Raw genomic sequence first — 14,804 nt, 5'->3', positions numbered from 1 at the left:
ACAAGGGGAGAAGGAACACCCCAGAGCCAACAAGAGAGCAAGGGTCACTGATGCCACAGGCTGAAAACAGCCCGCGTGGGAGCACAGGCCCAACAACAGGCCCCAAAGCGATAAAACCAGAGCCCTAGACCCTAGACAAGCCAACCGCAACCCGAAAGCGGAACGAGAGGAGCGGGAAGCAACAAAGCAGCCCACGCACCAGGGGAGGCCGACACCCAACACCCATAAGCAGGGAAAGGGCAAGCAGACAGGGCAGGGCACAGGAGCTGGGCACCCGAAGAACAAGGGGCCACCCACGGCAGAGGCCAAGGAAGACCAATGACACCCAGCTATCACAGGAGGCAAAAGGAGCGGCAGGCGAGAAGGCAAGCCCAGCAAGCCACACCCAACACCAGCTAGAAGCCACCAGGACCCCGACCAGCACCGCCCCGGAGCCAACAGCTCAACAAGGCCAAGGGTCCACCAGAACCGAGGAAGGACACAACAGCCCCCCCACGTAAAACAAGGGGGAGGACCCAGCGAACCCGCGGAAGGCAGATACTGCATGCACGGGGCAAGCAAAAGCAGCCTGAAGGACACAAGAAGCGCCCAACAGCGAAAAACCGCAGGCAGGCAGGCACCCAGACAGGCACGCACCGGGCCCAAACCCACAGAAGGGCAGGAACCAACGGGCGGAAGAGCCGCAAGCAGCCAAAGGAAGCCCAAGAACTGCAAGGCACCAGCCCAGGTGCACCCCAAACCAGGCACCCACCAGGGCCGACCAGGGACAACAGAAGCCCGCAGGGCAGGACGGCCGGAGGCCCAGAGGACAGAGCAAAGAGGCCACAAGAAGAAGCCAACAAACCCCGGGAGAGACCGCCCAAAGCGAACCACGGCCCAGCAAGCAGACACCATCCCAGGGAGGAACCAGAGCCGACCCAGCCAAACCACAGGGCGGGCAGCAGGCGTAACAGAAGCCAAGACCGCAGTCCAGCACATGCAAGCAAGAAGCCGCCAGGCAGCAAGCACCAAGGGCACAGGCCAACGGGAGACCCACAGGAACCGACCCCCATCCCAGACGCCAACCAGCAAAAAGCGCCGAGCAAGCGAAAATCCAAAAGGCTAGGGAACACACAACCCAGGGATGAAGTCCCGAAGTACCCGCCCCCCCTCCCCCCCCCCCCCCCCCCAGGCAGAACCCCCCAAAAAAGGCAGCAACCCAGGGGAAACCAAGGCCCAAGACAGGACAGCAAAGGCAGGGGAGCCAACGGCGCAGGCAGCCGAAGAAGCCGAAGGACCGCCAGGACCCCGGGAGCAGGGGGCAGCGGAGGCAGAGAACCAGGCCGGAGACACCAAGGGCCCCGGACCGAGACAGCAAGCCGATCCATGCCACACGCAACCAGCAAAGCACAGAGGGCCAGTACGCAGGAACAGGCGCCAGCAAAGACAGGAATCCACCAGCACCGGAAGAGACCCGAAGACGACTGGATCCAACAGCACCCAAAAGAAAGCAAGGAACCCAGATGGCAAGGCCCAGGGAGACCAGCGGAGCCTAGTGCAAAGACATAGGGTGGAAGAAACACAAGCAGGAGGCCCCGGGTTCAAACCCTGGCACCACCCAGAGGCCCAGGCGTACATAGTGGCAGCGACCAGAAGGCCAAGCAGGCAGCAACCCAAACACCCTAAGAGGGCATGGGGCAGAGACACCACCCAGGGCTGCAGGCGAATCCTACAGAAAGACGAAGCCAACCTAACCCAGAAAACCCAGGCGAAAAAGAACAGAGACGCCGCAGCAGGCAGCGGTAACCACAAGCGCGTGCATCAACGTCACAGGAACGTAGGCTGCAGCGCTGTCCCCGTCAAACAGCCCAAGCCCAAACCTGCCAAACCACAAACAGTAGAACGTGACACTGCAAATGAAGCCACCGCTAAGGGACACGCATCCCAGCTGAATATAACATACTCAAATGACACAAACACGAGTTACAGTACAAATGGGATCATGTTCGGAATCACAGGATGCGGAGCGGATGCCAAGCTCAAACCTGCAGGCACAGGCACGAAAGTCGGTAGCTCCAGCCGCACGCCACAACCTCACCCACTGAGAAGAATAGGTGCACACAGGAAGGACGGCCAGAGGAGACGCAGGCGAGTGCAGAAGCGGGGAAGCAGCCCAGCGGAAGAGCACCTGCACCGCATGCATGCCAGCCCGGCAGGCCAGGAGGACGCGGAAGAGGACGGCGAGGACAGCCCAGCAGCCCCGTCGAGACGTCCAGTGAAGAATCCATCAGGTAAGTCCAAACACGTCCCAATCTGTCGGAAGACAGAAAAAAATAACAGGCTGCATGCTGGGCTGGTACCACTTATGTACTCCCAGTGGGAGGGAGTGGGTTGGGTATCCTAGCATGCTCCTTTTCTTTTTTTCTGTCGTGGAGATGGTCATCTCCACTTTGTTAAGGAATGGGATGAGGACAGGAGGGACCTGGGGGTAATGATGGGTTTATATACCAATTGCAGCTGACAGCTTCACAGCGCTAGCAACTATTGCACCGTTAATTGTCATAATCATTTATAACCTCAGAAACTTAACTTTTGTGTGAGAAGTGAACTGGAACTTTTGATCTGAAGGTTTTCCACCAAGTTTCTGTAGAACATTGACGAATTCGAATGTGTGCCCTCTTCATAGAGTTCACCCGGCCCTGGAGAAAGGGCTGAGCAGAGAGCTCTGGGCGCTGGTCTTGTGTGAAGTGCTTACCTTCTCACTTAAAAGCTGGCTCTCAACATGCTGCTGAGAGGGCCGTCTGTGCATCTGGCAATTGTAAACATGGTGCCCAGGTGTGGCAGTGACCCTGCTGTTACATTTCTGGTCTCTCAAGGCACCACCAATTACATCCCGCGAAGAGAGCGCGATTCAATCACAGCAGTACAGGAGTACCATGTCCGGACGAAATGTAACAAAAGGCATGCATGCTAGAAATAAAGTTGTAGCAATCCGGGCCCAGAGGCGATTTCCATGGCAACCATAGTCACCTCGTCTCTGGACCTGGCTTGTACTGCCTGGAACACATTCAAATAAGTAAACAGACGAGCACTGTGTGCGCACTTGCCGAATTCACTCTAAAGCGCCTTGACAAATGGAGAGGTGCTCAATATGCGCTATAATCTTTTTTTATTGCAGTGATTTGGGGACATGTTTTCAAATGCATTAGGCTAACCCATGATGCTTTCAAGGCTGGGCCATGCTCCCCACCCAATGAGTCAGGACCTCTCAGGCCGGCCCCTGCACAGAGCCAGAGGGGGCCCCCTCGAGTTCGCCCCCCCCCCCCCCGGCACGGCGGGGGCTGCGTGGGTTATTGTTACGCCCCTGGGCTGGCTGTGTCCAGGGGACAGGGAGTCAGCTGGTTATCTACAGAGACTGGGGCGGTGCTGTCTGCTGAATAAGAGGAGGGATACTGGGCACAGCAGCATTCAAAGAGAGTAGGAGCTGGATGGTACTCTACATACTACTGTTAAACAGCCCTACCATTTTTTTATGACCTTTTTCACAGTTATTTTTCATATCACTTTAAAAAGTAACTGATTAAACCATACCGTTATATTTAATTACACATTCGAGTTTTAAGTTTGATTTGTGCTACTGACAAACTCAGAGATCGCTACACTTTCATCTGGTTTGACAAAACCCTCTGCTTTCGGCCCCATCACCCGAGTGATCACATTTCGGTGTGCAGGATGAGAGTAACCTGTCTCTTTGGTTCCCTTCCAGATTGGCAACCAGCTGCAGACCTCCTGCAATGTCACCTTCAATTTTGTGGATTTGCCAAACATGGTAAGTGAATTCTAGGTTTCTGATTGGACACTGAGTCATATATTAATTAAGAGGACGGGTCTTGTAGTGACATGGAGGGATTGCCTGGTGTAGTGCACTATGGAGTCCCTTGAGACCACCAGGTTGTTTCACGTTATACCCACCTCTGATACAGTGTGCCTGTGTGTATTCTTCAGTTCTGTGTACAGGCCAGGCTTGCACTGCTGTGAGTAATGTGGGTCTACCTCAGCTTGAGTGTGAGGTGTTCCCCCATTTGTGGAGCGTGTTTGTGATATTTAGGGATGGTCATGTCTTATGTAAGTAGGAGTGGACTCATCATGTGATGCATTGCCTCTTTCCTGTGGAGGTAGTGGACTTCATATGGCTGATACTGGTCTTTGTTGTGGAGGGTGATCTTTACAGTATCATTTTTGGAGTGATTTTCTCTTAAAAGTGGCCTGTTCTTGTTTTGAGGGTATCTTTGAGTTATTGGCTTTGTTATGTTACTGTTAAGGTTATTTTAAGCTGTTTATTTGCTGTCTTATTTAGAAAAGTCTTTTGCTGCTGAAGGCGGTGTCTTCTCGTTACGTGCAATCTGTTGCTGATGAGAGCAGAGTTGTGTTGTTGAGGGTACTCTAGTTTTTTATGTTTGTCAGTTCTTGTTGAGCATGGTCTCCTGTTGTTGAAGGCAGACTTGTTTGGTTGTTGTGTGCAGACTCTCCAGATAACGACTGTTCTCGTCTTCTTAAGAGTTGTCTAGTCCTGTTGTTGATGGTGGTCTGGTGTTATGGGGGAAGCTTTTGTTTTTGAGAGCACTCATGTCTTTTTGAGGTATGTTGAGGGGAGTATTGTGTTGTTGCAGTTGGTCTCCTCTTGTTGAGTGTGGGATAGTGCATCGAGGGCATGGCGGCGCTGTACCGCGCGTAGCCTCAGGTGATTCTCCCATGACCCCGCCCCCCTGTAATGGCGATCGGAAGCTCCAGCATGCGAAACTAGCGGCAGCAGTGGCCGCGGCGGAGCTGTTTTCGCCGTTTTTAACCATGATGGTGAGGCTTCCCTAGCAGCGGATTGTCTGCAGAAATGTCATAGGTAAAGGGAGACTCAAGAAAAGACAGCGTGACGGCCCTGGCTTTCCTGAGAGAGGGGTTCCTCCGCTCTGGAGTGCTGGACGACTGGTCGGGTGACATGCAGATCCTCTACAGAGAATTATCCGAAGAATAGATGCGAAGTGAGGTGAGGTGGCTGCAGCCGAAGGGGCTTAGAGGATTTGGCCTTGTAGGAGAGTTTTTTTTTTTTTGGAAAGTTACAGCTTGGACAAGGGAGCATTTATCCGGACTGTCTTTGAAGCCTGGAGGTGAAAACGCTCAGCTGTGTAGGGCTGCACTCTGTATAACGGATGTATGACGTTACAACGCATACTATTACAACGCATACCTTTACAACGCATTTTTTACAACGCACAATCCATTACAACGCATGACATTACAACGCAGTACACTACAACGCATTTTTAAAAACTACCTTTACAACGCATATCCATTACAACGCATACTACCTTTACAACGCATAATATTAAATTGCATTTAAGGTAAGTATTAGATAGTATAGGGTTAAAAATTACTATTCTAACTCCAGGGGGTGCAACAGTAGGGTAAGTGTTGGATAGTATAGGGGTAAAAATTACTATTCTAACTCCAGGGGGTGCAACAGTAGGGAAAGTGTTGGATAGTATAGGGGTAAAAATTACTATTCTAACTCCAGGGGGTGCAACAGTAGGGTAAGTGTTGGATAGTATAGGGGTAAAAATTACTATTCTAACTCCAGGGGGTGCAACAGTAGGGAAAGTGTTGGATAGTATAGGGGTAAAAATTACTATTCTAACTCCAGGGGGTGCAACAGTAGGGTAAGTGTTGGATAGTATAGGGGTAAAAATTACTATTCTAACTCCAGGGGGTGCAACAGTAGGGTAAGTGTTGGATAGTATAGGGGTAAAAATTACTATTCTAAATCCAGGGGGTGCAACAGTAGGGAAAGTGTTGGATAGTATAGGGGTAAAAATTACTATTCTAACTCCAGGGGGTGCAACAGTAGGGTAAGTGTTGGATAGTATAGGGGTAAAAATTACTATTCTAACTCCAGGGGGTGCAACAGTAGGGTAAGTGTTGGATAGTATAGGGTTAAAAATTACTATTCTAACTCCAGGGGGTGCAACAGTAGGGTAAGTGTTGGATAGTATAGGGGTAAAAATTACTATTCTAACTCCAGGGGGTGCAACAGTAGGGAAAGTGTTGGATAGTATAGGGGTAAAAATTACTATTCTAACTCCAGGGGGTGCAACAGTAGGGTAAGTGTTGGATAGTATAGGGGTAAAAATTACTATTCTAACTCCAGGGGGTGCAACAGTAGGGTAAGTGTTGGATAGTATAGGGGTAAAAATTACTATTCTAACTCCAGGGGGTGCAACAGTAGGGTAAGTGTTGGATAGTATATTACTATATTATGCGTTGTAATGGTATGCGTTGTAATGGTAGTATGCGTTGTAATGGAATGCGTTGTAAAGGTAGTATTTAGAAATGCGTTGTAGTGTCCTGCGTTGTAATGTCATGCGTTGTAATGGATTGTGCGTTGTAAAAAATGCGTTGTAAAGGTAGTGCGTTGTAAAAGTTGCGTTGTAAAGGTTGTTCCCCCTGTATAACCTTTAGAGCTGCATTCTGGGCATTGGAGTCCGGTAGAGATTTGCTCAGCTTTATAACGACAAGCCTGCATAAGGAATCAGTAAGGTGCTGAGATGAAGGCCCAATAAAGATATAACCTTGTCAGGACTCTGGTTAAAGGACTTAAAGGCTTGAAGATTTAAAGGCTCAAAGGCTCGGACAGTGTAATCTTACTACCTTTCCTCGGGGGGTAGACCCTTTGATACTCCCCATTGGCATACTCCACGGCAATTATTGCGGGCGCTCCAGGGTTCAAAACTTGATACCGGTGAAGACGTCTCAGTGAAAAGTGTGTGGCGGAATAGAGAAATCCAGTCAGAAAGAGCGGTTACCCCTGTTCCTGAAAGAGGACTTTAGGTCGTCATAAAATCCCTGAGCCTGAGCTTCTAGAGATGGGGAAGTTACTGAACACCCGCCTGGCGAAAGCGAAGACCAGCCGACTTCTAGCTAGAGGCTAAAAAAGCAGCCCGTTTAGTCGCTGTAGAAGGTACCTCTCCCTCTCCACCTTCTCATTTCACAGACTCTACGGCTGAGACCTCGGAGGGGGAAATAGAGGAAGAAAGCTCAGCAGTTGATAGGCAACAGCTAGCCTTTTCAGATCAGAGTGCTGTTAAAAATTCAGACACTACAAATATTGCTGTCCCTTCGATAAGTCTACAAGCAGAAGGTGAAGGCAGTATACAGAAGAAATCGAGAGACAAAAGCGATAAAAGGGCGACCAAGCAATTCCCACTCTTTCAGAAAAAGGTCACCAAAGATACAGAAAGCCCTCAATCGCCTCAATCACCTCATGAGCCCATGATCTCTCTAGATCCTGCTTTCCCTACACTACCAGCCGAGTTAATTTATTGTGCTCCATCTAGTGTTCTAGGCAGGGGTCCGGACTTTCCATCTATTACTCAGAGCCAAGAGCTCAGTGGTGATCCCCCGGAGTTAAAGAAGGGATTAATCTCGGATCAGAGATTTGATAATCAGGCTAGCTCTGCCAAGAAAGCGGGTTTAGTTACATCAACTGTGGCCCAAGTACAACAGGAGGAAATAGTTCGGGAAGTAGTTCGGGAAGGGGAATCAAGATCTGCCCCACCTTCCCCAGGGGCCACAGCTGTAATGCTGTCATCTACTCCCAATGTTAATACTGTTCTGGAACCTAACCGACTTATAGATCTGTCTGGAGATTTTCAGATGAGTGTCAAGGACATGTTAAATCTGATTCTAGAAGAAATCCGAGATATGAAAAAAACTCAGAAGGTGGAACTGGACTCCTTGAATCAACGTTTGGAGAAAATGGAAAATATTATGGGTAGTCTCCCTGTTAAGCTTCAGGAGGCAGAGGAGAGAATTTCCGTATTGGAGGACCAGTTACATAAAATGACAAAAGAGGTCAGAGTAGGAGCTAAAAGCAAACAGGTGTTGGAATCTAAACTGGAGGAGCTGGAAAACCACTCACGTAAATCTAACCTTCGCCTGGTAGGCGTACCTGAAGGAATGGAAGGGTCGCAAACTTTAAGCTGGGTCAACACCTTCCTCAAACAAAAAGTTATTCCGATCTTCCAAGGAGACCTTACAATTATGAGAGCCCATCGCATCCCTGCTCATCCTTTCCCTAATTCAACCCTTCCACGCACGATCCTGATCAACTTTGCAGATTTTCGTATAAAGGAAGCAGTTCTCACAAAAGCTATTCAGCAGAGACAGTTCTCAATTAACGAGACTATTAAATGTAGAATCTTTTCGGACATGTCTGCCGCTGCTGCCCGCCGCAGGAAGGAGTTTGTGAAAATGCTGCAGCTATTTAAGGCGAAGGGGGCACAAGCGTCAATTGCACAACAATGTAAATTGCGAGTATTAGTGAAGGGAAAGTTTTTTTTGTTTACGGATGTTGATGAGGCACAGGGTTTTCTGGAGAAGATTATGAGGGATTAGAATGGTGTTAGGTTGATATAGTCAATGTTCTATATTCGGCCCTTTTCCAAGATTTATGGAAATAGGAGTAAATTCGATATAAAGCTCTTCCTGTAAGGAGAAAAATTAAAAACTTCCTTTTCTCCTCTTTTCTCTTCTCTCTTCCCTTTCTTCTTTCTTTACTCTTTTTGTTTCGGGAGATTAACTTAGAGGGTTTTATCATAATAGCAAGGCTCCTCAGAAAATTGAATCCTGGAGGGCAAAGGAACACGCATCACAGTGCTGGGGGGCGAGGAAGTGGTAGATTCACCAGGGTGTAATAACATGACACCCAAATTGAGTGGGGGTTGGGGAAAGTGGAAGGAGCGGTGGAGGGGGGATAGCCTACTTTTCTGGGGGTGGGATGGGGGGCTAAAAAATAGGGAAAATGTAGCCGGTAGTTTCAATGATTGGTCGGTTATTTTGTATGTTACATTTGTACTTTTTTTGGAATGTTACATTGATTGGTTCTTTAGATTATTATTTTTTTTTTTAAATGGCTAATAGGCTAAAAATAATTTCGCTCAATGTTAACGGCCTGAATAATCGGAAAAAAATGCGAGCTATTGAAGCATGGCTGAAAAAAGAAAATCCTGAAATTATTCTGTTACAAGAAACTCATATCTCGACTATAAAAATTTTTACATTTTCAATGTTTAAAACCTGGGCCATCTACAGGGGTTTTTCATCTGCCTCTGCATCCCATAGAGGGACTGCTATATTTATAAAAAAAGGCTTACAAGTAGAGTGTATTATTTCGGGTAAGGATCAACTCGGGAGGTGGTGTTCGGTGACATGCTCTTTTAGATCCAAGCCATGCCCTCTGACATTTGTAAGTTACTATGCACCAGTGGAAGATGACGCCAAAGTATATGACAATCTTTTTCTCTCTTTAAATCATGTTGTAGGAGATTTGATTGTGGGAGGGGATTTTAATATATTGATGAATCCACATTTGGATTCCACAGTCCAAGGGAAAAGACAGACAAAGCCTAGGTCTCTTAAAACATTGAAAGACCATTCGGATATGCTAAAGCTACAAGATCCTTGGCGAACAGCATTTCCGACTTTAAAGAAATTTACATGTGGATCAGGTCGGTTTGGCTCTTCCTCACGCATTGATTTTTTTCTGATCTCCCAGAACTTAGATTTTTGTCAACAAAATTTCTTTTTCAATGGGTTTTCGGATCATGCAATGCTATCTTTGGAAATCCACGTGGGCCCTGGTTTAAAATCACCTAAACGCTGGTTATTTAATAAGTTGCATTTGAATGATGCCGAGTGGGTAAAATTTATGGATTCTGAGATCAGACAATTTTTAATCCAGAACATTCATTCCGCAGAACCAAATATAGTCTGGGATACACTTAAAGCCTTTATCCGGGGACTAGTAGTAAGCAAAGAGGCAGTTACTGCCAAAAACGCTAGGGTCGAGAAATGAAAATTTGAAGATAAGATCCATATGTGCAATGCGGCCTTTTTAAAGAATCCCTCTTCCACTACCAAAGTACAGCTTGAACAAGCCAAGCGTGAGCTCTGTACTCTATATAGTACTCAAAGCGAGATCTTTTTCCAACAGTCTCAGCAGAAAATTTATGAAGAGAGTAATTTTACTGGTAGGTTACTGGCATGGCAGGCCAAGGAACAAGCAGCTACGAATCAAATCAAAGCATGGAATTGCCCATGCGTAGCAGGCTTTACGGAGGATCCAGGTGAGATTAATAGCATTATGCTCGCACATTATCAGACCATTTATGGCCAACTTCAGTTAGTTGATGATCTGTTGTTGAAAAAGATTCTGCTTGAATATCAACCGCCCATGTTGATGGAAACAGATAAAAATCTTATGGCCCGCTCGTTTTCATTAATCGAGTTGGAAGAGGTGATAAAGAGCTTACCTAACGCTAAAGCATGTGGTCCAGATGTCTTACCCGCCGAAATTTATAAAAAAATTTTTAAGGCGTTCGGTGAATTCTTTCTCTCCTTGATAAATTCTATGCTAGAAGGGGGGGATATTCCAGAATCTTTTAAACAGGGAAATATTGTTAGTTTTCCGAAGAAGGGTAAAAACAAAAGGGATCCCAACTCTTATCGCCCAATTACACTGCTGAACTCGGATTACAAAATTGTCACAAAACTTTCATCCCTCCGGTTCAACAAATATGCGGCAAAACTGATACATGTCGACCAAAATGGATTCTTGGCGGGTAGACAGTTAGCTACCAACACCCATTTTCTCGCAGAAGCTTTGGATTTTTTTGAAATTCAGAAGATCCCCGTGCTAGTTTTATTGTTAGACGCTGAAAAAGCTTTTGATTTGGTGGTTTGGAAGACATTGTTTTGTATTTTGAATTATTTTAATATTCCAACGTCTTTTATACTCTTAATTCAGAATCTGTATAAGAATGCAGTGGCAAATGTAATCATTAATTCGACCGTGGTAGGGTCCATTGATATTAAGCGTGGCACTAGGCAAGGATACCCTCTATCTCCAGTACTATTCGCCTTTTTTATTGAACCCCTGGCAATTGCAATACGGAACTCCCCAGATATACTCCCTCCAATTCCGACTTTGCCGTCTTTATGCAGATGATATTATGCTTTTAATTAAGCCTACAATAGAAGTACAAATCAAAGTCTTCAAACTATTTGAGGACTTTGAAACATTAGGAGGGTATCGAATAAACAGAGCTAAGACGGAAGTTATACAATGTGGGAGAGCTGCCTTCGACTTACATCCAGATATCCAAGGCTCAGTAAACCTTAACCCAAAAAGATATCTGGGAATTCTCCATTCAGCGTCGTTCGCAGATTTATTTAAACTAAATTATATGCCACTTTTAAGGAAAGTTCAAGGGTTATTGATTCGTTGGAATATGCTTCCTCTATCCATGTTAGGACGTGTTGCTCTTATCAAGATGTCTATTTTACCATTGTTTAATTTTCTGTTTTCTTCAATACCATGCACTTTATCAGCCTCGTTTTTCTCTCAGGTTGAGTCCATGTTTACAACTTTTGTTTGGAAAAAAAAAAAAACGTTTAGCACTTGGCACTTTATATGAAGATGTAGATCATGGAAGGCTTGCACGCCCGAATCTGAAATATTACTATGATGCATATTGTGCACAGTATTTATCTAGGTTCAAGCCTCTACCACAAATACATTTTTATTGCAATTTTCTTTTAAATTTAATTTGCACTGAAACTCAGATTAACTCTCCCATGTTATTGTTCAGGTACCCAAAGCTGGTTCGATATAAATGTCTCCAATGTATTGTTAAAAGACGGCAGGCCTTCTTTAAAAAATATTCTATCCCAGCAATTAATTCAGCCACCTTAATAGAAGAAATCCTCCCCTTAATAGGAATTAAACATCCTACCCACCTGACATTAAAGTGTGCGGAAGTCGGGTACCTTAAAGTATCAGACTTCTTAAGGGATGGTAACTGGATGACGGTAGCAGAAATATCTCTAGGGATTGCTAAGAATTTTATTTTGGTTAACTCTTATGGTTGTTTATATAAATATCTAACAGAAATAAACCCCACTTCTTTTATGACCCAAAATCAACTTGTAGAGGATTTGTTAGTTAAAGCAGTGAATAAGAATCCAGGTGCTTGGAAAACATTCCTGGCTTCCTTCAAACAACCGGATCTTGAGTCAAAAGCAATTAAGAAATGGTTAGATCATGAGAACTGTGTAGTTTCTCCTCAGATTTGGTCTACAATTAATAAGTTAAATTTCTGCACTCTAAGAGGGGCTAATTGGCGTAGGATGTTATTTTTTAGTAAGTGGTTATTGTATCGAACTCCCGCCGTTTTAGCTAGGATGTTCACTAACCAGTCCTCTCAATGTTTTCGCTGTATGAATTATACACACGCCAACTGGTCACATATTATGTTGAGTTGCCCAAATATTAATATTTATTGGACTGAGGTATTTTTTTCCTTAGAACAAGAGTGCAATATAAAGCTTGAGGTTAATAGTAGGCTAATTTTACTTGGATATGACCCAGATCTTCCCTTCTCGGAATCCATGACGAGGTTGCTCTATATAGCAACAGCGATCGCAAGATCGCTTCTGCTACAAAAATGGCGTTCGGATTCCATACCCTCAGTTATGAAATGGGTTCAGAAGATGAGGAGGGTCAAGAAGAGCGAATATATCTATGCCGCACGCATTGGAGGCCTTAAGAAGTTTGAGAAAATATGGGGTACCAAGTTCGATTTTGATTATTAGCCATGGGAGATATATGAAATTGCTATTGAAAACTGATTGAGTTATGGGAGGCTTGAGCTTGTTATGAATTTTACTAAAGTTGCCTTTAAGATAACTTTTTGTCTTAGATTGTTAAATAGGCTGAGGATTTGTAATATTCTGTGATTCTTTTTTTTGTGTTGTAATATGATATCATGTGTTTACTCCGGCTGCAATACATTTTTTTAACAAAAAATTTAAAAAAAGAGTGTGGGATAGTGCTAATAAGAACAGCATTTTTATATTGAGGGTGGTCTTGTCATTTAGAGGTTGGTTTCTTCGTATTGAGTGTGCTTTTGTGCTGATGAATGGCAGACATATTGCTGACAGCAGACTTGTCAGTTTCAGGGTGATCAGTCTTCCTAAAAGTGGTCTGATCTTGCACTTTAGAGTGTTTTGGTGTCTTAGTGAGGCTTCAAGTCATTCAGGATGGACTTGTCTTGTTGATAAACGAAGAGCATGCAGTTGATTGCTCTGTTTTTTCCTCAGCACACAGATGACCAGCAGAAGGCATGTTATGTTATTCGTGCCATTCCCTGGGTGGGGAGGATTTTGAAGAGACAAACGGAAAGCTATACTTTGAGCTCCACCAACTTTAACCACTCCATCGAGCTGAAAAAATTATACGACAGTCTTCTTTCAGAGCAATGCCTTCGAAGAGATGAACGCTCCACAATAGACGCAAAGGTGAGCAGCCGAGATTCTGGGTGAGAAAGGAGAGAGCGAGTACTAGAATTGTGCAAAGCGCCGCCATTTGTTTTCGAGGATCTTTTAATGGTTCTATATTTAATATTGTATTATCTAGTTTGATGTGCTGTGGTTTATTTATGCTAACAATAAAGAAATCATTGACGGACTTTCTCAAAGTGGTAGTCCAAATCTCATCCACATACACTAACCTGATCGCAAAATATTCATAGCCAATGAAACATTTTTGTGCTGTTTTTTCTAACCCCGCTCTGTTGTACTTGCGTAATGGTTTGTGAATCTCTCTGCTTGTCTGTTCTTGTGTGAGGCAGTATGCACACCTGACATCTGCTTTGTTGTGCTTCTACAAGATTATGTGCTCTCTTACCTGTTCTGGAAATTCGTTTTGGTGACTATTGGCCTTTCCTCTCTCCAGAGATGTTCCCGAACGTACTCAGTGTCTCCCATGGACATGCTAATGATCGTGAAGGATGTCTTCATTATCACTAAGGAGCTCTTGGGCAAAAATCCTGTGGAATGCGCTAACCCGTACGACACATGCAAGGACCTCGATGATGAAGAGCAGCCTGAAGCTATCAGCACCACAGGTAAGAGCTAATTCTCTCTCTAAATGCTGCTCTTCTGTGCTCCATCTAAAGTCTGACACACAATGAACACATTCAGCCTCATTTGGGCAAATTTGAATTCTGGGCCGTTACTAGCTTGCCCATGGAACAGGTTCAGATGCAACCTCACATGGCTGTGGGCACCTTCATTGGTGTGGCATCACTATCACATATCCAGGATCCTGATCACTTGTCCAGGGGCACCTTCACATGTCTGAAGGCACCTTCACATGTCCGTGGGAACCTCTATAGGTGTGAGGTCATATGTCTATGTTCCTTATCATATACCGATGGGCCCCTCTGCAAATCTGGAGAATCCTCGTCTATTGACGATCCCACTCACCATGGGCTCTGAAAACTATTTGGAATTATTTTCAAATGTATTGGGGCTCCTCTGTGAGTGACACATTCAGATACTTAAGAGGGCAGGTTTTCTCAACAGAAAGACATAAATCTGGCCTCCGTGCCCAGTAGGCTCTCTCTAGCCAGGCATAAAGTCCTGACTTCCTGCCGGAATGAGGCACGTTCAGTCTATGAGGCCTGCTTCTTTGTGCTAGTAGATCCTTGGGTTGCTTGGCTGCCACCAGACATGTAGGGTCTTGCTATCCATCTAATGGTGTCCCTGTATATTGTGAAGCATGGTTTTGATGGTATGCGTGCTGGAAAAAATAACCCAGTGAAGTTTTTCTAAGGTCGGGATTAAAATGTTTAATTAGACTATGCTGGTGCTTAGACAGTAGCAGCATGCATGTCATCTTCTGTCTCTATCATCTCTCCCTTTCTCTTTTAATC

General features: G+C 45.3%; 1 protein-coding gene across 2 annotated transcripts in view; it reads left to right on the top strand.

Moving 5' to 3' along the window:
- LOC146871846 (macrophage colony-stimulating factor 1-like) overlaps positions 1-14,804 on the top strand; it is a 199,016-nt gene that overhangs the window by 171,977 nt on the left and 12,235 nt on the right. For both annotated transcript variants that reach the window (XM_085651956.1, XM_085651964.1), the window contains exons 3-5: positions 3,746-3,808; positions 13,189-13,386; positions 13,823-13,994. In XM_085651956.1, coding sequence (XP_085508082.1) covers positions 3,746-3,808; positions 13,189-13,386; positions 13,823-13,994 — 433 coding nt within the window. The remainder of the gene's footprint in view (positions 1-3,745; positions 3,809-13,188; positions 13,387-13,822; positions 13,995-14,804) is intronic.

Source organism: Triturus cristatus, chromosome 1_1 (assembly GCF_964204655.1).
Source record: "Triturus cristatus chromosome 1_1, aTriCri1.1, whole genome shotgun sequence".
NCBI classification, from domain to species: domain Eukaryota; kingdom Metazoa; phylum Chordata; class Amphibia; order Caudata; family Salamandridae; genus Triturus; species Triturus cristatus.
This window is presented reverse-complemented; position numbering and strand designations above follow the sequence as displayed.